This window comes from Chaetodon auriga, chromosome 13 (assembly GCF_051107435.1).
Source record: "Chaetodon auriga isolate fChaAug3 chromosome 13, fChaAug3.hap1, whole genome shotgun sequence".
Lineage (NCBI taxonomy): Eukaryota > Metazoa > Chordata > Actinopteri > Chaetodontiformes > Chaetodontidae > Chaetodon > Chaetodon auriga.
The window spans coordinates 7,465,358-7,491,759 of NC_135086.1; the positions used below are offsets into that span (position 1 = coordinate 7,465,358).

General features: G+C 40.2%; 1 protein-coding gene across 1 annotated transcript in view; it reads left to right on the top strand.

Moving 5' to 3' along the window:
* The window catches only part of lrp1bb (low density lipoprotein receptor-related protein 1Bb), a 238,283-nt gene that overhangs the window by 73,749 nt on the left and 138,132 nt on the right, over nucleotides 1-26,402 (top strand). Inside the window, exons 2-4 of the mRNA XM_076746483.1 lie at nucleotides 8,186-8,323; nucleotides 25,345-25,464; nucleotides 26,082-26,210. Of these exons, the coding sequence (XP_076602598.1) occupies nucleotides 8,186-8,323; nucleotides 25,345-25,464; nucleotides 26,082-26,210 (387 nt within the window). The remainder of the gene's footprint in view (nucleotides 1-8,185; nucleotides 8,324-25,344; nucleotides 25,465-26,081; nucleotides 26,211-26,402) is intronic.

Below are 26,402 nucleotides of genomic sequence, written 5' to 3' on the forward strand. Positions count from 1 at the left end.
CGAGCAGCCAGCTGTCACTCAAAGCAGCCATGCCCATAATTATGCATAACTTGAAGCCTTAATGTCATTTAAATGAGCTAGTTGTATAGAAATTCACCCCCTGTAAAGTTGTCATGAATAAGCAGATTAGAGCAATATAATTTTTTGTACCAGGCTGTAAACAACATGTACATCACAATCTCATTGCATCAGTGACATTAGTTTAGATGACATTATCACAGTTGTGCATTCATTTCTTTGATAAGCATTAAATACTAAACTGTATATTATATCCTAATGAGATCATTCTTCTTTGCGAATATTGGTTTTAGCCTCTCTAACTACAATATACTGAATGTATTATTCATTTGAAGCTGGCCCCAGAACAATTAGATTTGAACATTTGCATAATGGTTGGTCACAAAAATATCTCTATTGACTAATTATGTCGCTGTTTTCCAAATAATGATAAATTGGCCTTTTTGCTGTTTTTTTGTTTGGAGTTTCTGAAGTGCAGCTTTACTACATGGTCCCGAGGCTGCTCAGTGCTCTCTGTGGACTGATGTATTGATTCTTTATTATACAGTAGAGCCTGGATTTCACAGATGCCAACACGCAGCTTCATTCCGCTGCACAGTGGCAACATTTTTCCTCTTTTTCAAATAGATCTGATTGAATACTCAGCATCATTTACAGCAAATAATAAGCTACAGCACACAGGAAATGAGGTGTCGGAGGAGCTCCGTGCATATTACTTTTGTGATTTTGCTCTCAGTGAATCCACACAGTGCATATAACATTTAGCAAATAATATTGATTTGCCTTGCTGAGGTGGCTGAGTTTGAGTGAAACCATGTACTATGCTGGAGCAAATCACTCATTTTAAATGTTAGTGTGATAGAGTAGAGCTAGATATCTGCACATCTGTATGAGTGCTGCCTTTTAGATGGAATGCACACACAGCTATGAGCATACTATGCAGTAATATACTGATATATTTAGGAGGAGAGCTTTAGTAGAACTTTTTTTATATTGAAGAGGATTGACACAAAACAATACATAACACATCTTTGCCTTTGAAGAAATCAGGACCAGTGAGTGGGATTTGGTTTCGTGTCCGTACTTGTTTGCTGTTTGCTGCCTGTTGTTGAAAATATGTAGTTTAGACTTTGATAATCAAAAAAAGAATCAAACAAGTAATCATGGTGTGAGATGTAGACTAGAATCTGCATGTAAGGCATGCAGTTTGCCGTGGGAGTGTTGTGTGGAATGAATTTCTTATTACAACAGTGTAGTGGAGTGTGGTGTTTCTTCATTAATAACCTAATTGTAAAGATTCAAATGTGAAATTCACTAATCACATTTACTGATCCCATTAATGCTACTTTATTTTGGCTTATTGGTTTGGGCTTGTTCTCTGCGTTCCAATAAGTTAGATGGGAGGGTGAATTTCGTCTGTGTGTCGTGTGCATGGAGAGACTGGTTGGACATGTATTAGCTTGGGAGCTTGAGATGGGGAAGACGGCTGTATTGCATGGCCAGATAACTTTTGATGATCAGTTAATGTCATCAAAATGGCTGTTTTAGTAATATTTGACCTTTTTGATGTGAAATTATGCGTTGTAAAGTAACTACTGCTTTCAGTAACTAATCAAATAATACAGTCGGCTTTCCAGTAACCTGAATAAGTAGAATTGGCCAGTTATATATATGTTTCAAATAACTTGCCCAACACTGTTAGCAAGTTGGATTTGAAATGAAAGTGACTTTTACCCTTTAAGGCTGATTGATGGTGTTCTCACTAACTGTATGTTAACAGTGCTCAACAGTGTGTCAGACAAGTAGCCAATGCAGCACAATACAGAAACACAATGAGCCTTAATGTACAAACAAGGCAACCAAAGATATTTTTAGAGCCAAACATGCCACTCTTGTTGATTGGCCAAGTCTGTCTGGCCTCAGTCCACGTCAGCATGTGTTTCGTGTGCTGAAGACCAGACTGAAGGTGTAAAGCTGCCGAAACGAGCAGGAACTGAAGATGGCTGCAGTACAGGCCTGGCAAAACATCACCCAATGCGAGCCATGCATATCCACAAAACATGCAAAGGGATGCGCCTTCTCCTACCAGGTAGCCAGTTCATACTGTGCCATTGGCTGTTTCTCACTAGCTCTGTGTGATTAGTTAGGAGTCTAATTATTTCTCACCGTCCTGCATCTACATCCTCCTCTAAGCGTGTTGAAAGTCACAACATTCAGTCCCATGGCCACACAATAAGTTTGTGTCTTTCAATTTCTGTGAAGAATCTCAGTCCTTGGAGCTTCTGACTTGTGGAAAATATATGTCTGGGATCAGACAAATACAGCGAAATAAGCCCTTTTGGCTGAGTAAATCATTTCAAATGCCAAGGATGTAAAGGTCACACAGGAAAATAATTCTTTAAAGAGCCCTTTGTGTTAAGACCACTGCATCTCTCAAAAGAGGAACATGCTGGTATGAGCTGTAGTTCACAATTGGTCAAATGCAGCTGCATTGTTGCTAAATTCCACTCTTGTTTACCTCATTGTACTTTATTATGTGTGCATTCCAGCAATCCACTTCATTGCCATGGAACTGGAACATCTATAAGTTTCAGCCTTATACTTCAAGTGACGCACATTGTTCAGGGGAAGCTGGGGGTCAGAAGGTAGAGTGGCTCATCCACTGATTACAGGTGGTGCTATCCCCACCTCCCCCTGTCCACATGCTGAAGTGTCAACATGAAGAACCCCAAATTGCTCCCGATAGTCAGGGCAGCATCCTGCGTTGTAGCTTGCTGCCATCGGTGTGTGGGGGTGTGCGTGAATTGACAGAAACCTTGTAAAGTGCTTTGGATAAAAGAGCGATATAAATGCAGCCATTTATTTATTTACCATTTCACGACAAGCAGCAAGATAAGCAGCGTGCCGCCACACATCCAGAATTTGTCCAAGGATTGTTTGGGTACAAACGGCCCATGCACTGGATTCAAGCTGAGATATGGAGAAAATGGCCCGCCAGCAGTACTGTTACATGACAGTTATAAATATATCATCCCTTTCCATCAGTTATTCAAGTTAAGCCACAGCATCGGAGAGCCCAGACATTTTATAATCCAAACATCCTCAAGCTTTACGCATGACAACAATAATGACATCACCAGGCAGACAACATGCAAAGGTGAAGAGTTCATTGTTTTCCATGAGTTCTTGATGCTGCAGCTTGCATTCACACACACACAAATACACAAGGAGGCACACAAGCAGAATGACTGCAACATTCATGCCTTTTAAACGTTGTATTTATTCTTCCACACCAGTGACACAGTTTATGAGCCCAGAGATTAATGTTAACAACATTGCAGCACTTCTGGGAATTCCTTCTCTGTCATGGTTTGCTTTCATGAGCTGCTCGTCCTTGAATTTTGTGAAAGTTAGCCGCTTACCAGTTAACAACAGCAAGAAGTGCGTGAACGTTTCAAAATGCTGATTAGCTTTCATTTCATGCACATGTGACTCCTCCCTAACCAAACATGCTGTACAGTAATAATCAGTGCTTGTGTTCATTGTGCAACTGACAGACAAAAATCTAAAATTGTGAATTTCTCTCTACACTGTTGTGAGAGGTGAAAAAAATACATATTCTCTGCTTCCTGCCCTGGTGAATTTGCGATAGAGTGTAAGACATTATGTTAAAAGGTTAGTCATCACTTGCCTACAGGCAAAGTAGCTGCACCGAAGCACAGTGCAACCAGTGAAAACTATTCCTGCCTGTGCTGTTTTTGATATTTTGGCTTAGGTTCAGATTCACCTAAACGATTTGCACTGCCATCATGCTCATGATTAGATCGGTGATTTATGTAATAATAATGAGGTTAGGGTTGAAAAATTGAGCGCATACAGTAACTAATGTCATTGTAATTGTGGCATTCACCAGAAAAGAGCCTGTTGCCATTAGAAAGCCATTATGGGAAGTCCACATTGTATCGGGACGCTATTTTGATGATCAACTTTAGCTATAAATGAAGAAAATGACATCATTATTTCTCAGCGATCTGATGAATCCCCATAAGTAGAAGTTCAAGGAGCTTCCCCTGCTGATAGGTCCTGGGTTAGTTTCTTTTATGAATTCATTATTCCGCACAAACTGGCAGTGGTTCAGATTAACATGATTATCATAATGAACATAGCTGTGGAAATTCTCCCCTAGAAGCCTTTCATTTTACATTAAATAGAGGTATTAGTTTGGCCCAGCTGATTCCTCCTCATTCACTCCTCAAAGTAGGCAAATACCAGCATGATTTTTAATTAACATGTCCTAAAATCTAAAAATCTTGCTAGCAGCCCCGACAGACTGCAGTGTTCATTAAAGCCACAATGCAGAGGTGTTGATAGGTGTGAATGTGAAATGTGATTCTGCTTTCACCCTTGACGCTGACCTGCTGCACCACTCGTGTCATTTCTTAAAAGTCTTTGCTGCAGATTATGTTTTAGGTCTGAAGCTCATCTGCAGTGCAATTATGACACTAGTATGAGTTTGCTCGCAGTCCTGCCAGTGATACATGTGCAGTATTTACACTAGATGGGGATGTTTTATCTAATTTATAGTTGTGTTACTGTAAAATAAGACATTAATAAATATTTATGCTGAACTTAAATGTTTCCCGCTTTTCCTGAATAAGCATATCACAGTGTCATTTTTTTGAGCTCACCAAGGGAACGTCTGCCTTCCACTCAAGGTGTTATGATTAAACTGGTATTTAAGTGTGCTCGCCCATTTCAGTTCTGGACATTATTCATTTATCAAACCATTACTGGGACTGTGCAGTTTTCATCTAAAATAATTGGAGGTTTATACGTCAGAGATTGCCTTATACAGCAGGGACCTACTACGGTTTATCTGTTTCCAGCTTTTTTTCTATCTATCTATGTATTTATCTGTCTGTCATGAGCCATTTGTATGTTGAACTTTGTTGTGTTAACGAGCACAGTTCTAGCTTGCACCAGTGTGTGTGAGAGTAGAAGTTTCTAAAACATGACCTGATTTCAAGCAACTTCACAGTCATTGCAGCGCAGGATATTTAGGGAAGTATGAAACCAATGTGTCCTCAAGTTCTTTTAAAACCTGCTTTTATTTGCTTCTGTTCATGTGTTTCCATTAACTTTGTGTGCATTTGTGCTCCCTCTAAATTCTAATAATGACACTTAGCTTGCTACAGTATAATAACTTAAAGCTGTATATTTATAGTTTCACTTATTCCGGCTAATTTGACCTCCTCTATGGACAGCGTGGGCGTGTACAAACTGTATGCCGAGTTAGCTTGTAAGTTATTCATTCTTAATAGGTCATGATGTGCTGTGATCTCTTATAGTTTCCAGCATGGCTCAACCAAATGTCAACCTGAGCAATCCAATCAGCCAGAATGAGAGAGAAAAAAAAAAAAACAGATGTGTGAGTTTACTGAGTTTTTAAAGCAGAAAATATTCAAGAAAATTACACACGTCTTTTCATAAAGGACATTTTGATATGTCACAGTAGGAAATGAAAATGATGGCTGAATTTGATTTAGCTACTTGAGTTTCAGGGTCTTTGTGTTGTGTGCATGTGGACTCACCTTCACACTGTCATGACTTACTGGGATACTTGAATATAACAGCTGCTGTAAGTGGCACCTGTGCTTTCCCTGCTATGACCAGTCCAACTATCTGCTGTGAAAAATACCCATTCTACAGTACTGAAATAGATTGCAGTACATTTCAAGGCACAGTTAGTAATTAAAGCCGCTATAGGTAAGATTTGAAAAAGTCTGACTTCGGTGCCATCCCAGTGGTTATAAGAAAAAAGACATTGTGATAGACAGGCAGTGCAGGCTGATCTGTTCCTCCCTCTCTAGCCGACCACTGAGATGACTAGAAGCAACATGCAGACTGCACCGGTTTTCACCACAAGATTAACCTGAGAAATGATAGAAATAAGAAGAATTCAATGCCGGTGGTTTTACAAACTAAATATATTTAACATCTGCTGTCATTGCATTTGTTTAAACACTGTAAATCCAGAAATGCAGCTTTGAAATACCTGACCTTGCAACATGCTGTTGTAATAATGTTGTATGCATTACCTTCTGAAGATGCTCATCTCAGCTTATCACTAATGGTCTCCTGGGAGTTGTAACCACTTGTGTATTTTTTATTTGCCTAGAGCTAAAACTGAACTCATTCCTCGCACATGAGATTCCACCTTTGGTCAGGCTGTAACTGAGTGCACTGTGGATTGCTTTCAAGGACCTTACGTGAACTGAACATACAGTATGCAGGTCGCTGCCTTTAAGCATCATTCAGCCATCATTCCACACCTTGGAACGGGAAGCTAAGGAGAGAGAGGCTCCAGTGTAGCTGTCAGAGGATGTGTTACACGGCACAGTGTACTATCCTGTATGTACGACTTTGAGCAATCATCCAACATAGTACAGTAGTTTGGGAATTGACAGAGGAATTCTGAGCACCTCAGCCGTTGAGAGACCATCTGTGTATCCCTGCATGACAGATCAGAGCCGCTGAATATTCATGCGCCATCCCTCCCCTTATCACATTAGATTAGAACCCATGTGGCGAGAAAGCAAGGGGAGAGGCTGACAACACTGTTACTTTGTCAGAGACCCTTACAGCTGTGTGTTAAATAGTACATTTGCCAAATGGACATGTGCTATGGTGCGGCACTGGGTTGAACGTTCTGTGGCACTGTGCTCCGAGTGAAAATTTCCTGCATAGTGTGTAACGGTTTCACACTAGGATCCACCACTGATTTCAGTTTGAGTCCAAATGTGTGACATTTAAGGAATGTTAACACTTCGTTTTCATAAATAAAAGAAATAAAAGAGCAAAGTGTGGAAATGCAGCATGCACATTTACACTTTTTAAGACCACTGGCGATATTTTGAAGATCAGAATCCTCTGTGTATAGCGAGAAATGAGAATTTAGAAAACGAGTTAAGCCATTGTAATATGTACTTTTTAATATTTACTGTATGTATAATTAATTTAACAAATAGATTTTTGTTCACGAAGGCTGGAACCATAAAAAAGTCCGTTCCAAAAGGAGCTGGAAGAGAAATGAGAAGAGCGATGCTTTAAACACGTTTTGGAGGCTAGCAGATGAGGCTGCCAGTCTGCTCATGTATGAAATATGAACTCTGAGAGACAAGGTCACTTACCTAAATATGGCATAAAAATAGTGTGAATTACTGGAGCTTGAAGAGATAGCCAAGAAGTATTCATTAGAGCAGGAGATCTCCTGCTACCCTTTGAAAGCAATAAAAATGCTTGGGAGGAGAAACTAATATGAGTCATTATTGTGTCAATACAGACGCACAGCTACTTGTCCACAGATCCCTTCTGTAAATCAGCCGGAGATGGCAGTTCTCATTGTAATGGCCACATTAACTGCAGTATCTCTTACCTTACACAGTAGAAACGGATGCTGTGAATAAGAAATCGCCCAATCAAGATGGCCCAAGTGCGCTTAGATTTGAGTTCCTCAGGGTGGGAGAACTCGGGGGGTTTGTTACAGATCCCCTCATTTGAGCGATAAATCTTCCCATTAAGTGGCTCCAACGGCACATTGGTAATTGATATCAATGTAGTAAGGGTGCAGATGTGACACATTTACAGTGCTGCTGCACTGGTCAGCTGTGTTTTATGTGCTCCTGTGGCCGCCACATGAATGAGGGTCACCTATGTGCCTCATGAATCCTTAAACAGCTGCTCTCTGCCGTTTGCCTGGCTGGCAGGGAGAGTCGGGCAGTTTGTTATAGGGCTTCACCAGTGCGGCTGCAAAGCAGTGTGGCGAACATCTGTTCTGTGTAACGAACAATGCTGTGAAGTAGAAATATATTTGCATATGCATACGTTCTGCCTCCTATAAAGAGGTCTTGAGGTATCAGCAACTTTACTCAAAAAATACTGGGAAGAAATTGTTTACCTGCAAAAATTTCAAATGTTAATGACAATGAGATATGCAAATGAGTTTCACGTATGGTCCTCAGTCACTGTATGTGCCGCTCCATATGCTGAAAGAACATTAAAGCTCATTTGGCTTTGCAGTAAACTCATACAGTACATGAATTGTGAATGTTGAAATCAGTGGAATTACAGTTTTTTGACTCTTTGTTGTTCTCTTCCATCTCTTCAGGTGCACAGGAGGTGGTAATCAGATGTCCCCTCAATCACATACAGTGTATCGGGACAAAAAAATGTATTCATTTCAACAAACTCTGCAATGGAGCCAGAGACTGTGAAGATGGCTACGATGAAGGGGTTCACTGTCGAGGTGAGTGTTAATACATCCTGACTCTTCGCCTTGGGTTGAGAATACATAAATTAAGAGGTATTCTCGTTATTACGTTAATTAATCGGATGGCGCTCATCTTGTTTGGATATTTAAGACTGTGAAATTCGCTTAACACATTAAATCTGTATTACATTTGTAAAATATATAGCTGTGGAAAATGCTTTATTTTCATTCCCTGTTAATGCGCTTTGCATAAGATATTCATTACACCAAACTTCAGTCAAGTAAATTTAAACTAAAGTGTGCGTTTAGATGATTGCAGGAGTTTAAGGATCATTTTCACATTCACTTTGATAAGCCGCTTAATCTATTCTTTATATCGCTTAAATTCAACCTTTAATGCGTGGTGGTTGATAATATAAATGCTAATTTATGAAATGTTGGCTTGAGCTGTCACTTTCCAACTTTCGTGGTTGAACTGGTTGCCAAGGTTACTTCTCATCATCCTTCCTGTCAGGGCGGGCAAGAGACACAGTGGGATGGCAGCACCAGGTGTTGTGTTGTACACAAGTTTTTGTTGTTGCCCGCATTCTTAGCAAGCATACCAAGCTGCTATGGACACCTGGCTCCTGTGATAAGTCAGCGTTTGCTCGGTGATTGCTGCAGTCTTGGCACAACGGTAGCCTCTCTCTGGCAGAGGCCACAACCTTTTTTGACCTGTAAGACAGCTAAAGTCATGCTGGCTTTGTCTGTGCGAGGTGCGAGGATATGGTAGCCTCTGATTCGCAGCTGTGAAGAGCCCAAGCGCCTGTTTGTTGGCACAGAGCAGAGAACTCCTGCTCCAGTGTTGCACTCCTCACACTTCTGCTTGCATTGATGTCGACTTTTTGCTTGGTGGATTGCCTGGGACCAGAAAGTATAATTAAATCAATATTGATTGAAGTGGGAAGACATTGTAACAATATGCAACATTGTCTGTTTTGGTTTAAATATTGCCGTTTAAGTTTATAGATCCCCTAAAATGCTCCCAGCATAAATGATGTGTTTATACAGTACAGCCTTTCTTAGAGCGTTGACGCCTATAATGCAACTGCAGCAGCTTACATTTTATGCTACTTTCCAGATCTGCCTAATTGTGCCTGAGCTACAAAGTGATCTTCAGGGTTAACACCTGAAGGACCGTTCCTGTAACTAAACAGCACCGCATGATAAAGGGTCTGCAAGCCTGGTTCAATTACTGTGTTCATGTCATGTAGGTTTAATGAAAACGCAAAACACAGCTTGGGAGAAGCGCTCGAGTCAGCACAGGTAGAACAAGCAGGTAGTTTTTGCAGGCTGGGATATCTCCCATTCACGCTGCCAAAGTGTGTCGACACAGACAGACAAATGGAAGTTAATCCGCTGATGCTGGAAAGACAAGGTAATGAAAATCTGAATTATCAGCTGCTACGTATATCAGCTGCCTTATTCAGCTTTATGGTGATGGGAAGAAATCCTTCACACGTAGCACATTACTAACCATCGTGATGAAACGTTTCATACTGTCTCTCTCCGTTACAGATCCCCCATAAGAAAACTGATTAGAAACTAATATAATATACTGCTGGCATGCAATTAAAACATGATGGCAGTGAGCCTCACATTTCTGTATCTTACTGGGAGTAGTAATGAGTCACAGTCTCCCAGAGAAATTCAGATAAATTTGGGAAGAAAGAAGGCTTTTTTCTGTTTTTTTTTTTCTAATGAAATTCTGTACTTTCGAGTGTTTCTTTATTTTAAAGAGGAAACAAAAGAGTAAAGACTTCGTCTGACTACATAAACTTTACGTGCCAACCTTGTGTTGATATCACAAAGACAAAATAAATAAAATAATAAAAGATCATTTTTCGTTTTTGGCTCCTTTCAAAACAACATCTTAAAATGACAATTGTCTTATAATTATATCACTGTTAGTCAGAAATAGAATTCATATAGCTCATAATTAGTCAAATCTTAAGCTTAAAGTAGTTTCACAGCCCGTCTCTCTCTTCCTAAATTAACATGCAATGAGTTAAATGAACGAGAGCCACACTTGAATTATCAATAAATCCAGAAGCACGTACGTTCTCCTTATGCATCAGTTTAATTTGGATGTACCGCTTTGCATTTTAAATGTTTCGTTCGAGGCGTCAGGGTTAGAAAGTCAGCCATCTTAAAGCCCAAGTCTACCAAAGAGGGGATCTGCTGCATATTTCATTCTGTGTCACTCCATACTTTCTCTCACAGGAAGGACAACTTTCTGTTTCACTACATTTTGTTGTAAATTGAGTTTTTTTACTCTCAACATTTCATTCCATTAAGTGATGTGAACATGAACGCAACTCTGCTTGTGTTTGACCAAGATTTGGGGTTATTGACTATGAAGTCACCTTCCGCTATTGTCTCCTGTTACATAACCTTGCTGCGGCCTTGCATAGCCCTGAAGAGATTTTACATTCTTCTTGCCAAATATGTGCCATTTCACACATCCCTTCTCAGTGTTTGGGGAACATGGCACCTCTGTGTTCTAAATTCCTTTAAAAGGCACTTTCTGATGCGTACGAATGTGTGATCTGAATGCTAACAATCCACCTCTGAATGCGACGCTGCAGTCAGCTGCTTTGACTTCCTTGCCTAAAGCGGTAGAGAGATTGATTCTTTCGCAGGGAATAAATTAGTCTGGTAGAAAATGGGAGTTTATTTTCTTTCTACACATTTTGTGATTTCATGTGAAAGATAACACTGAGCTTCTGTGGCACCAACCTTCTGCTTAAGTTCACTCAGGGACACTGTACAGTATGCTTAGTCCCGCATGGACAGACCAAACTCATTGGGAAGCAGGAGAAATTGAGGTCACCAAAGAGAAGTTTTAGGCAACCAGCTGGGTCTCTTACAAACTTTTTTTTCCCTCCCTTTCCTGCCCACCTCTTATGAATATACATGGCAAACATCCCGAGAGGCCTTGATATGAAGGTGCCCATATGGAAAACCACCAAACTCTGTTCGTTCACCTTCAGGAAACTTGCTCATTCTTAATCTCATGCTCATGGCTGTGCCGTGGGATCTCTGAAGTCTCTCCTGCTTGCATTGAGGAAGGCTTAAATAAACAATTCAACAACTTCAGACTTCTTATGTTATCTTGAGGGAAGTCCCAGAAAGTGAGCATAAACAAATTTCCTCCTAATGAACATGGTGAATAAAAAGAACAGCCTGGAGCTTAGAAGCTGAATTTGGAGACTTTGTCAGTGGCTTGGCATTAGGTCTCCTAGATTTAAAAATTAAAGCTGAATTTTGATGCCAAGCTTAATCCATGTCTGTTCAAATTGTTTCCTACATGTTTTCACCAAAAATGTGTAACATATTAAATTAGTGACACAACAACGCAGCAGCTTTTGTTGTGGGGACAAACCATGACAGAATAATTGAATAGAAACAATTGTCAGCACTAAGCTCTCGGGTTTGCGCTCTGCTTCTTTGAAACAGAGGAAGAATCTGTATCATGACGGCACATTTACAGCAGCGTCATCAGAGATCGCAGACTGATGCCAAGTCAACGCTGTAACATCGTGAATGTCAGCGATGCACCCTTGACTTTGTATAGCACATGAAATTACATAACTGAATAACAAAAACTGTTCATTTCCACAGCAGCGTGATTATAGTCATTTTTATTGTATGATAATTGTTTTCAAATTTAACAGGTCATGTTTATTGCTTAAAACATCTGAGCTTCATTTACTGAATTTTCTCCACCTAATATTGCTTCTTCTGACTTCCCCCAGGAGTAATATTATGATTTTGGTAGTTAGACTGCAAAATTTTAAACTCATCCAGCCTAATTTGTCTACAGACAGTTGTGCCATCAGAATATGCTATATATGATTTTTATAGCTATACTGTATATGTGCCATTAATATGCTAAATTCACATTAAAGAGTCTACATATTGGCTTTAATTACTTGAATGCTGACACTTGCTCATAACTGTCACTTTTCTGTGCAGAGTGAACTCAGCCGTTTGCGTGCGAGAGCCCAGACAGATCACCAGCATTAAGTTTTATGAGTCAGATACAGGTGATAAAAAACATCAGAGCCTGGGCACAGTTTTCATGGCAGTGTGAATATTGGCATAAACAGGGCTGTGAGTTTGTTTTCTTGACCTTGCAATACAGTTCTTTGCCCATTTATGCAGTGTTTTAATGCCCTCCTCAGTGCACACGATGCAAAGGTTGGAGAACAGGCACTTAAGTGGGAGTTGAATGGAAATTATAGCGCAACACTCTCCAACCAGTAATTACATGTAGATGCACGTTAAGAATACATGTTAAAATGAATAAAACATACTGCAGTGTGATAATTTGCTAATCCTTTCTGGCATACACTCAATTGAAAACTGTACAAAGATAATATATTTAACTTTCACTCTTTATCGTGAGTTCAGTAGCATAGAACACAATGAAGCGAGCTCGGAGTGGGCCTGTCTATTATCTGTGCAGGAGGAAAATCTGAAAAACACGCATAACAAAGCAGTGAGAAAATTCTTTCACTCTAAAGAAGCTGCAACCCCGTTTAGAAGAGAAGTTCACACACTGTATTAACCAAATCAAACAGATTTGAGTGGTGATCTCATATAAGGGGAGCACATCTGAGTCATGCTACTCTCATTTCATTTTTTTCATTATTGTCAGTGTTACTTTAATTAGGAATATGAGATTCTCCCAAATCCAATAGGTTTATGTTATGACCATGTTATACAAAGACAATATATTTAATGTGTCACCTCATCAGTTTCATTGATTTTTGTAAATATCTGCTTATTCTGAATTTGATGGCAGTAACATGTTTCAGTTGGGACAAGAGCAACTAAAGACTGGGAAAGATGTGGAATGCTCCAAAAAGACCTGTTTGGAACATCCCACAGGTAAACAGGTTCATTGGTAACAAGTGATAGTATCATGTTTGGGTATGAAAGAAGCATCCTGGAAAGGCTGGAGCCAGGTTCACCACTTTGTGAACACATGATTGGATAAAGGATGTTACTGCATGGACTCAGAACACTTTGTGTAACTGTTCTCTTTGTTTGCACTTCTGTTGTGATGATTTTTTCTTTTTCATCACATCTTTGTCAGTGCTAGACTGAAATAAAGATCAAATACTATCATGGGAAAAAGTATTTAGCTGCCTTAGTTTTCTTTGTCCAAATAGCACAAAGCCTGAATCTACAAGCATTTCAGTTATTGATTTTGTGTGGCGGTTAATACTGCTTGATTGTCCTCTATGTCTTCTCTTTATCTGAACAGAAATGCGCCTACGTTCGTCCTGTGCTTCTCACTAATTCGGAGTGAATTTTTCATCCATAGCACAGAATTGGTTGAGCCGTTATATGTGTAAAAGGTGTCTGCTAATATGAGAACGACATGCAGCACACGTCTTTAAATTCTACTGACATTTAGGCAACACATTAATAAGCGCTCCGGTATTTTTATCCCTGACAAAGCTCGACCCACACCATTACATTCATCATTAATAACCTCATTTAGTAATAGCTCGTGATTACTTGACATTTACTGCAGAATCAGTTATCATCATTTGTTGATGCTGAAGTGCGCAGCAGAAAAAATTCCCACTTGCACGGAAAACAGGTCACTTTGAATATCAAAAACGATACACGCACACAATAGATATGATTCGTGCTTTGTTAACCTTCCAGCCTTAAAAGTGAGAGGTCTGTGAAGCTATTTCAGACAGCTCGCGTCACAATGCGAGAACCACAGTGTGACTGGGACTCAACTCACATACTGTACACACATATCCACAGCCCCACTCTAATGTAGTGCTCTGTTTAAGCTGTCACGCATGTGCTCGCTCTCTCATTGCCAATGAAAGAGCTGCTTCGCTGCTCACAATACAACCATGGCTGCCACAGTTATTGCTGGCGCTCGCTATTCCATTTCATCCCTGTGTAGGCTCTGATTCTGAGGCTTTTTCCCCCCCAGTGGGGAATCTTGCTGCTCCCCGAACTGTCTCCTCTCTCTCTTTGTGCTAAGCTTTCAAGTGTATTCTCTCAGGGAAAAATGGATCAATGTTCTGTATCAACTATCTAATATCTGCTCTGTCTAAATTTGGTTCACATTAGTTGAACGAACTAATTTTCTCCATGTGCTTGTTAACGTTTGTGGATGAGCTGGAAAATGCATTATCACAAAGCTGGAAACAGGCTGTTTTTCTGAGCTTGTGAAAAGTTGGCTTTTTAGAGATGCATGGTTCTCACTGGACATGCGATGATCTTATCGAATATGATGCATTACTGTATATTGAACTACCCAACAGTATAAAAAGTAGTTAAAATTAGTGTAACCTTAAACATGTACAGCAGTAAAATGCAACATACACATTAATGCAGCAGTATATTAATCCCAAAACATCAGATATGATAGTAAAAAACTGACAGAGAGCATTTTACAGCAGAATGAATGACAAGCTACTTGAAAAGTGACGTGAGCTAAGCTACCAGCTGGCTGTAGCGTTTACTACGCCCAAGTTACTTCTGCTACTTTTTTAACATTGAGCCAGCTTCAAGTGGAGATCAATACAACTGTCAGTCAAACAGATAGGCCGGCAAAAAAATGCTAAAGGTCAACTGTGTGAGATTTAGTTGGCAGATCTGTTGGCAGATCTGTTGGCAGAATATGGCAGAAACTGAATATAATATTTGTGAGTATGTTTTCATTAGTGTATAATCACATCACAGTAAGAATTGTTGCAATTTTGTTGCCTTAGAAAGAACTTTTTGTATCTACAGAGAGCTCAAGTCCTCTTCCTTGGAGTCTGCCATGTTGCACCACCATGTTTCTACACTGGCCCTAGAGAGCACCTTTCATATTTTTTAGCAGCCACCATCAGGGAGCGTGAGGCGAGGGGTCTTCAGTTGGTTACAATCTACAATCTTATCACTAAATGCTGCTAAATCCTACACACTGGACCTTTAAGTCTGGTTGTTTATTTCACAATAAGTTGTGCTCTCTGCTGTCGCTGCTTCAAAACCAATTTAACAACAGCAATGACAAAAGTCATTTTCACATACTAACAAAAAGCAGATGTCAAGACTGTGAGCCCAAGGATTGGTGCGCGATGTCACCCTCATACGGAAGCGCTCCTGTCAGCTACACAAACACGTGGCGATGGCGTGCCTCTCTGACCCTGAGCCATTTTATTTCAGAGCAGCAGAAAGCTCTGAGGCGCTTGAGCTTCAGAAATGCTTGGGAAATTGCATCTTGTGCAGATGCCATGTGATCAATAAAAGAGCGGAGCTACTGAAAGGCTATTTGATTCAGAAAACAGCAACGCGACCTCCATGCTACTGACAAATGTTGTTAAACTAGTAATGCTGCTACTTGTTGCACCGTGACCGCCCAAGACTGTAACAGACAGCCGGTGAACAAAATCTCTCAGTTAAACTTTGAAGTGCATCGTATCATCGTTTTAAGCTCATCGCCTTAAAAGAGTTGAGACCTACAGGGGTTCACAGTTGTGAAACAGATTGTCCTGTCAGTCTGTGAAGCTAACATCAACGTTAGCTCAAGCAGCTCCAGTGCAGAGCTGTCAGCACTATCATTAGGTGTTGTCAGTCTGATATCAAAATATTGTCAGATGTGATTTGCCAGCACTTTGTTATGGATGGCCAACTATGCAGCTGTTCACAATAAATATAATAAAATTTTTAGTCATTATTAAATTTGAGTCATGTCAAAAAGCACTATTATATCTAAATAAGTGTGTGTTAGATTGGTAAATGTTTCTGGAATACCAGGCGAATTTGCTTCAAAATGAGATAAGTTGGTGATGATGTTCCTAATTTAAATAAGTAGACACCCAGTACAGGCCTGTTGTTAAATTCATAGAGAATAATCATCATAATTTCATCTTAAAAATTGCAATATTGATCCAAAAAAAGTACAGTTTCTATCAGTAAGCTTTCCTCAGCCCCAAAACCACTATGAACCTCTCAGATTTCACTGATGCATTGGATTATTTTTTGTAATCTATCAGAAATCTGGGCTGTAACCAGTCAAACTTCCCTCCATTTTCAAATGTCCCTGCTTGTCCTGAAAAAGAAAATGTTCAGTGCATCCATATTTAATCGTATCTGAGAGGCAATAATGAACTGGCACAAAAATCCATGTTTCCGTTTGAATTGAAAGTGGATCTTGACACTGAAAATATTAAAAGTTAAGCCATCATATCTGTGTTTACTCATACACACTGAGAATTGAGTACTACATGCAGGATATTGGCTCTCATCTGCAAAAAAAATAAAAGACTTGTAAAATTAATAACAAGGTTTGTGACACAGAAAGGAAAGACGGATGAGTGAACACTGTCACAAATTGGTTCCTAGAGCCATCGTTGGTTATAATTAAAAATCTGATTGGACTCTGACTGTCAACCTGTGCCAGTTTCACTCACTCCGACAGAAAATCGTCAGCAAAAATAATCCTCTGAATGCCGCCGAATATCACCGCGATGAGGTGCGGCTGCCTCTCACGGCACTGACAGGCTCTCCAGTGTGTTTGATTCCAAAATATGTGGATCTATTTCTGCCACGTAAGGGTAATCTGGACTCTCATGCATTGACGACTTCCATGTCATAGCACAGCTTGTCGAAGGCAACGTGTTTGGGATTTAAATGACAGCTGCCTTCTAGAGTGCACTGGCTGAAAACTAGCAGAAAAAATCTCATTACTGTCGTGGCAGTGAGAAAGCGTTGTCTCCCTGGTTCACACCATGATCGTTTTTTTCTCTAATGGGCTCTGACTCTGACATTCTGACACTAAAAATAATATAGAAAGCATTAGTATACGTTTTTCTTTGTTTTCTTATGATAAAGCTTCTGAAAAATGAACAATGTCAAACATGCACCTTCCCTCCCACCCTCTGTCTCTGAACAACATTCAATTATCTCACTTGATTAACTTTTCATTACGACAACTCAAACAAACAAACACTTTTCTCCAGGGTGAGGGAGCCTGTGATAAGTGTTGCTCTCGTTCCGAAATGACTAGCCATGAATACAGCTCAATGATTTTTTTTTAGTGTTTCTCAGTAGGTTGAAAATGTGCTGCCAAGCAGCCTTGTAGACTGTAACGTATTAGCATATTTATTAAATTTTTGCCCCTCTAATGGATGGAACATTTACAGTAAGTAGTCAAAGTGATCGCTCTCTTCTCTCCAGTGGTACTCTGCAATGTGCGGTGCTTTTTTATTGTGTTATTCTACCTCACTGCAGTCACTTTACCGGAGAGGATGAGGCTGTAGTTTTCAATAGTGTTTTTTTTTTTCCTCCTTCTGCTTTTGATACAGATGCATCTGATGATTTAAAAGTCATTTCCGAGGAATTTGTCAAAGTATTACATGACATTAAAGTCATCTAATTTTAAATTCTGTGTCAGATTTTGCTTTGCTTTTTGATGAGTTGAAGTTCCATGCCTTGTTATCCTGGTTACACTGGTTAGGATTGACTGTCAGGCCCCACTACACACTATATAAATAACAGCCGACACGACACTGGCAATCAATATTTCATGCATCTTACTTTGTTGTTGCACAATCTGGCAAGATATTGTCACTCATATCATTACTCTCCCTAATATGAGGAAACAATCTGGTGTCATCAAATCCTATTACGGAGGATTTTCTTCCTCAGGAGTGGTTAGAATTAAAATTTCATTGTTTGCTGGGAGATTTCGACACCCACGCCCATAATGTTTCTTCCAATATTTAAGGGCATGTCAGAAGCCTGGCAGCGTACCAGTTCTCAAATCCCTGAGCGAATTGTGCTTTGAGGGATTAACAGCATTTACTGTCACATTTGAGCCCTAGTTTGAGCTACAGGATTACAGTTTTTTTTTTTTTTAAACTACATGTATACGTGCATGTATCTCTCAATTTCCTGGGAAAATTATACCTTCTAGACCATCCGGACAGCTCCATGTCACATCAAAGCTGGCACACTTAAGCTTCTCAGATAACTTTCTAAAGCCTTGTCAATAAATGGTGTCACTACAATCATTGCACATCTTATACAAATAATATTTCCCTGCTCACACTTCTGGAAACTCTTGAATGTTTGAACCCCGGGGAATTCATGACCCAGTTTCATCACTGTGGAATCAATCTTGTCATTCCTGCCACCCAGAGGAAACCAGCCCCAGCTACAGACCTACAGAATGGGTTAAGTCTCTAATTTATGGGTGAGAATTCCACTCATTAAAGGTCCTTGAGCCAGGCGTGGGTGAACCGTCTGTGTTGGGTTTGCATCTCAATTTGGTCCCACATTAATTACGGGCCTTGACTGCAAACAGTTCTGAAAAAGACTAGCGATTCACGGACAAAGACCATGGCCATCCCAAAAGGGAAGCCGTAATTAGGCCAGATGGGGCAATCTGACTGTTAGCCTTGGGTTAGCCTTTTCTCGCCCGTGGTGTGGCTTCTTGTTTGTATTGGCAGAGGAACAGTGCCACACTCACCATTCATACTCTGCCATCTGTGAGGTTGAATGTGGACAGTCTGAGAAACTTCAGCTCAAGTGGTCTGTGAGATAAATGTGTGACTTTTTCTTTGACTGATGCTATTACATCCCTAATAGGAAGATATTGAATGCTACAGTAATTATTACAGAAAAAAAAAAGAAAAGTTTAAGTGAAATTTGAATTCTCACTTCTGTGCAAGGAAATAAACTGTAATGAAACTGCAACTGTTGTGCATATTATGCCATTTTTCTAAAAAGAGTAAAACCATTTTTAGATGTTTTTCCCCTTTTTCAACAAGCAACATTCATCCTTCAGGAGGACCCATTTTTGGGTGAAGTTGGTATTCCACTCAGAACATGGAAGCCTAGCTTGCTCACATTAACCTTTGTTTTTAATACACCCTCTCTTTTGGTCATGTTATATAAATACCTGCTAAGTGACCGGAAGCTCCACACAGCTCAGTGTCATGTTAGCTAGTGCTGACTGTGTCTGTTTCATCGATGCAGTTGAAGTCAAAGAGAAGCAGAGCTTTAATGAAAGATGGAACAAAGCAATGGCTAAAGACATCAGCCTCACATCTGGTTTACTGCCTGTGCAGCGTGGGGGCTGAAGTCATATTACAAAGTGTCTGCCTGCAACGATACTGCACCAATCAAATTCCAGTAAGTCAACACTAATAGCAATGCCACTGCAGACAAAAATAAACCTACATTTCTTCCTTTTGGTAATTAGCATTTTCATACAGGTCAAAACAAACACGAAATTTAATTTCAGTTTGATTTTAAAGGCCATGTACACTAAGAGGTTTATCATCTTATAACACAACATTATCATGGCTGCTCAGGCTGAGTTGATTACATGACCTGACCATTCATCACGCATTTGAACAGTATCTGTGCTCTGGCTGGTCCCCCTCCCCATTGTGAAAACTGGACCTCACAGTTTATGTTAGTGCAGTCTGTCGGAGACGTATTGACATTGCAAATTTCCAGATCACTGATAGAGTTTAAGCAAGTCATAATTTTCTGAAAACCTCCATAACAAAGCGGCAGAATCTCCTGTGAGCTTCACATATCTCAACCCAACATTTTTTATTTTTTTTTACCAGGCATAATGTGAAAACAGATGGAATTAATTTTGTGCAATTGCTGGAATCATTCTGTTGATACATCTGATTAGAGCAAATTAGACTGCAGTAGACTGCAAATTAGACCGGGCTTGCTGTTGTGAATGCATTAGCCTCTGTGTTTCAGACTGAGTAACATTTAACCGCGTATTTCAGTCATTCCAACATTTTTCTACATGGTGAAAGGATATAAGGTGACTAGGCTCACGCTGTTTCATATTTCTGCATGTGCTCGGAGCGTCAGCAGCAGGCGCTTCTTTTAAGATGCAATCATACTTTTAAGGATGAACAAATAAAACAAATTAAGTATGCTGTTTCTGACGTCGTCTTTATGGTTATAGTTCATAACTTGAGTGTACTCTTGGTCGATGCATCTTTCATCGCAGCTGTATCATCCCTCCTTTGCAGGAGACTGTATGTAAGAGGTATATTTTCATTAGAGCCAGTATGTAATAAAAAGTTAGAAAAGGTATAGATCATAGTATATGAAAATCTTTTGTAACTCACTACACAAAGTGTCTTTCTTCCACATCCAGTATATTTGCAGACCACAGTATCAAGGCCACAACATTACTAGTGACTCATGCTCTCACAGGTTGCAATGCATAGCTCTGGATATGTGAAAAGCATCAGGCAGGCTCAGCGGCAGATATACAATCCCTGCAGCACTCAGTGTTTGCCAAGAGGGAAAGCTGATCATCTGGCATCTTTGAGCAGATAAAAGGATTAGCTTTGAATATCGTCAGCCCGGCATGTAGTCATTTTGCATACTGCTTCACAACAGGGAAGCGTGCTAGTTACCGTACCACGCGATGAATAATAATGCCGAGGTCACATGGGGTCCACACACAAGCTTGAGAACGGGTAAACAGAGATGCATGGAAGCAGTTCTTGACCCACCTGTCAAGGGCTATCCGCCACCTCAGCGTTTGACCACACATTTTTCATGATTTTCTTTTTTCACGAAAATATGTGCAGGAGTTCATGTAGAGAAGGGATGTGACCTAACGGAGATGCGTTATTTGGATCTGAATGCAATCTCTAAATCACTAAACATCCTCTAGCTTATTTTTGCCCACTTCCTGTCTCCTGCTTTTGGCCTGCATGAGATTTCAAACACGAGTAGCCTGCAGATTTTTTTTTCTAATTAGCAGGGAAGCTACAGTTTCAAAAAGCAGCTTTCTCTTACAGCCCTGCAGAGCCATCATAAGTGGCGGCCAGTCAGGAACGTGCTTCATACAAACCCATTGTTTTTCTTTGATTTGACTGACACACACCAATTCGAAAGTGCAAAGGGGGGCAGAGAAAGTCTGTTTACACTGAGCCATTCAAATGCTAAAGTTAGCAGCCAGTGTTAATGTGTCCATCCAAGCAGACAAATTTACCAGCCTGTGGCGCTTTGTAGGTGGGTTTAATTCTGGTTATTTTCAACTTGGGCCTTTTCCGAAGCGATTGCCATCATGATGGCTGATTGTATTCAATGTTTTGTCGTTTCATTGCAGAGCATTGCCACGAGTGCTGCTCTGTAGTCCACCCCAATATGTCCTGCACCATCTCACGCCATATAACCATCAAAATAACCTAAACACATCCTCATCCACTGAACACGAATGATTTGCTTTTCCAGCTAGCTGCTAATATTCACAGAAATGGTGTTTTTATGGCAGGCTCAGATGGAGTGACCCTTGTGACATTTCGCATACGCTTGAAATAGCCTATAGTATGTAGTTTCCCTGTTAACAAAAGTTATGTGAAAGGATGTGTCTTGACCACTTTTCAGCTCTGGTTGTCAGTTTGGCCTTCATGACATGAGTGGCAGGCAGCTGCCATCGCTAGCTCCCACTGCAGAATAGCTCAAGAGTGCCCGCAGGTTTAAAGGTTGTATCTGTAACTTTAAAAACATCCTCCAGATCTCTGATAACAGACACATGGACAATATGGCCAAGGCTGGGAAAAAAAAACAATTTAGATTCTGTTCAGCTGTATAGAAAGAGCAAGCTCAGGCTGAAATGCAGCATGTGTACTGATGTCACTGCATGTTTTTTTAGTTTGCCCCTACATGGCAATAACTAAACATGAGTAATTCAGAGCTGAACAAAGCAAGATAGATGCAGTGGTTTTATATTATGTCATAATCTGCACCACATTATCTGTGCTGGCCGCATTAAGAAATGTGTTAACATTGCTAACCAACAGACTGTTGCATTCATTTTCAAAGGGTAAAACTTTAATGGTCTCTTGCTAAATGGAGCTGAAAATGCACTTTGAAACTTTGGCAGCCATGAAGTGAGAGTATCTTGTATGTTTTTGTGCATGTTGCTTTATCCTCACTATCTGATTTATTTATTTTTTGTCATAAAGATATGTGAAATCCTTGGGTTGTTGTTTTCTTTTTACTTTTTCGCAGCTGTTAAAAATAAATTCTTATACAATTCAAATACAGAGTAAAAGACTCAGCTTCCATCCTTCTGGTGTGCAGACAAACATAATGAGAGCTGTAAGGCAGTACAGACGCAGGTGCTCAGTTATAGACTATTAACAGAATACCTTTGCATTACTGTTGAACTTTTCAGACTCAACAGATGTCGTGCGCTGAGATAAGCCCTCCCATCCAAATAAAGGTTTTGTCTTTACCTCAGTAAAGACATAATCTCGCTGTTAGTTACTTAATTGATTCAAATTAGTTGTATATGAACATAATGTTGAGGAGACAGGGTTGACTCTCCCATGGTTACGTGAGTGCAGTAAGCTCTCCAACAGGAGCTGGAACTTTCAAACTCTAACAGTTTCTTGTCGGCTTTAATACAGACATTGTGGAATTGTTAGGACCTCGCTTAACTTCTGGCTTTTGGTCTGGTTTGGTGGTTTAAAAACTCTCTCTGTATTGTAAAGAAGTCAACTCACGTCCAAAAAGGTAGCTTAAGGTCTGTGTGTCTTCGTGTGGATAAAATGAGTTGTTTTGTGAAAATCTCTCCCACATGCATGGTTTGAAACTTCTATTTTCTGTGCAGTTTGAAGCTGGGGTGATTTCCGCAGTCAGAGAACAATTTAGCCTCATACTGCTACATCACTTGGCTCTTTTTTCTTCTTCACACCGAGCAGGAGCAGCTCACGTGTGTTTACGGATCTGAAATGACTCTGAGATGAGATGTCCTTTGATACACGGACAAACAGTAGACAGGCTTATCTTTTCAATTATGATCAATGGAGACAAAATGCTGTGTTTCAACTAACTCAAAATATTCCATTATTCATGTGAATACAGACATCATTTATATGATAGACATATAGTCGCTTTTCATATTTGAATGGAAGAAAAAAAAACGTGTGCATGAATTTTGTTCATGCATGAACAAAATTTTTATCTGTGTTTGCAAAGTCTTATATTCTGAATCGAGATGTATCCCCGTGTGATGAAAGCACTCTTTGTCTGGTTCTAGCACTTAATTGCTTTCATGTGGTGAAGAGTCTTATTTTGTCTGTCACCTAGTGTGTCTAAACTTCACTTGGCAACTTTGGATGAATGCTTGCACATTTTTGGTGTCATACTCTTGTTGTGGGTGGGTATGTAATTGCCACAAAATGATTAATGTCAACAACATAACCTTTAAACACAGAAAAGCAGCGCCATGCCTCTCTCGAATAGTTTGTTTCCACATTTCCTTTAAAGTTTATTGAGCTGCGGCTCTTTGCTCTTCCAGAGTCATTTCACCACTATGAGCCAGCGTGGAGTATTAATAAATATCAAAGCAGACTCTCTCTGGTCATGGAAGACCAAAGGCTACAGGGCATTTACCATTTCAATCCTTCAGTGTTTGCTTGTTCTTTATCACCTCAAAAATGAAAATTCAGTCATTTTCCATTCAACCCCCTGTCAGTCAAACCTCCTCTGAGGGCTATATGAAAACCAAATACACAGACAGTTCACCCTATACTTCCATCTCAGCCCTCTCCCAAGCTGTGAAAGGTAAGAGGGCCACTGTTTTACAGTCTGCATATTTTAATATCAATAACAGTATTTTGTACGCACTTCAGTGGAGCTTTTAGACTTACAAGTTGTATTTTCCGACTATTCATTGAGTAATTTCATTGCAAAACAAATGAAAACACTTTGAGATTTTAATAAATCCAATTTAACTTCAGTGAAGAAGTGCAGTCAAAGTGTTTCATGCTTCCGGCTTGTTAGTCAACAGTTACTCCCCACATGTCATTGCTATATTCTTCCCTTCACTTAGAAACTGTTTTTATGATTATCAGATGACACATTGGTCTCCAACAAGCTCTCACTGAGATTTATATATCTCTCTCCAAACAATCCAGCCGCACCATTCATCTCAATGTGTCAGCGAGCCAGAGAGAAAGTTAGATACTGTAATGAAAAATGGACCTTTGAGAAATCAGTAAGTGTTTAAAGGCATCTGATCCACTGACATCACATAATCCAGCTCTTAAAAATCAAAACCGAGGACTGTGTTTTCATTCAGAGCGTAATGATAACTGAAGCTTTGATTGTCATTCAGTTCCCACTATGCTGTTGAATGTAAATACACCCTGTCAAGAAATGATTCAGTCTGCAAATGCAGTATTTCATAATGTCATGAAATGGTTAGCACAGGAAACACAAAGGACTTTATCTTTTGGGCAGTGAGTTGACATTAATTAATGTGCAGCAGTGGCATATCAATCTCTGCGCAATTAAAGCTTTGTTTTGAGGGTTATATTTTCAGTTGTTCCACTTATTCTGCTGGTGCATTCATCATGCCACAATTAGCTGTTCTTTGTTCCTTTCTGTGTAAAGATTAGTGCTATACAGAGCATCGTCACCAATCACAACATTCAGAAATTACATGGGAAATGACAATGTTGGCACTTCCTGGGGGCTGCTACCAAACAATCAATGCGTCAAATGATGACTTTTAAACGGAAGGCTGGTAATAAGCTTTAATCGTTCAAATTTAAATGGAATTTATGAAACTTGCATTTTGGTGTCATTTAAATTACACAGTAAAAGAGTCACTCACTCTGCTCTTCCTCTGTCTATATGTCTGTATCTGGTGATATTTAATAGTTGACAGTGACATTTCTTTCAGTTATTTTTACATTCCCTCCTGTAGCGATCCTGTAGTTAACAGTTAGACAAAAACTTCTTTCCTCTAATAGTTTCCAGTATATTCACACATTTTCATTTCCATGTGGTGATTCATCGAAACTCTTGTCTAAACTTGTGACGGTCAAATGACATGGGAGCAGTTGTGACTGAAAGTGTCACGACAAGAGGAAAATCAAGAGCATAATTTCCCAAATCAGAAAGTCATTTCCCATTCCACCTACCCTTTCATACCCTTTTTCTCTTATTCTAACCTTTTCTCTCTCTCTTTCCTCCTGCAGAGCTCCTGTCAGCCTGCCACGAGCTCCGGTGCCGCTACGGCTGCGTCATGACGAGAAACGGCACCTTCTGTTTCTGCGCTGATGGCTTTGAGGTCGGCGAGGACGGGACGAGCTGCAGAGGTAGGATTCTGCTGCGTTGGTGGGGGCCTCCTGCCATGGAGCCCCCCCCTGCTCCAAGTCTCCCTTTGCCCTCGCCCAGACTTCCTTCAGATGAATAAGCAGGAGGTACTGGGTATATGAGAACCATCTGTCTGTAGGCCGGGCCTCATGCAGAGTGCATTACACCCCCAACACACGTGCATATGCACACAGACTGTATGTACAGGTCACAGTTTCTCTTTGGCTCTTTCTCCCCCTCTTTCTGTTCTTCATATGTGCCACAGGCCTGGTTTCTGACAGCCAGGAGGAAGACAGGATTTTGCTGTCAAAGGTGCTTCTAGCGTTGTAGTTGGACTCTGCACACACCTTATACCAAAGACATGATGTAAAATTGCATAATTATGCTGGAGGAAGGGGTTTAACAAAGTGGCACAGCTTCCTGAATTTGATCCTGTTCGGGGACGACATGAGGAAGAGCTGTTTGTAGGGTACTGCAGCTCCAAAAAAGGCTCATTGGTTGTAAAAGTAATTATGCCTGAGGTGCCAGAGTGAGGCCACATTAAGTATACTTTATGTATTTGGGTCATGTTTGAGCACACCTAATTTGTTACAAATGACTCTCCTTCTTTTTCCATAAGATCATGATGAATGTGCCATGTATGGTGCATGCAGCCAAACCTGCACGAACACCTACGGGTCATACAGATGCAGCTGCACAGAAGGATACATCCTGCAGCCTGACAGGATATCTTGCAAAGCCAAACAAGGTGAGCGGCACACTTGCATTGGGAAACAACATAATCTGCATAGTATGTATGTTTCAATTCTAATAATAAACAGGGCGGTTTTGTTCAGCCAGAGTGGAATTCGAGCTTATCATTGCCTTGGTGCTCACTAGCTTTGGGAGGGCAAGATTAATGTGGTTTAGCAGTGACCACATCTATCACCCACATGGGAAT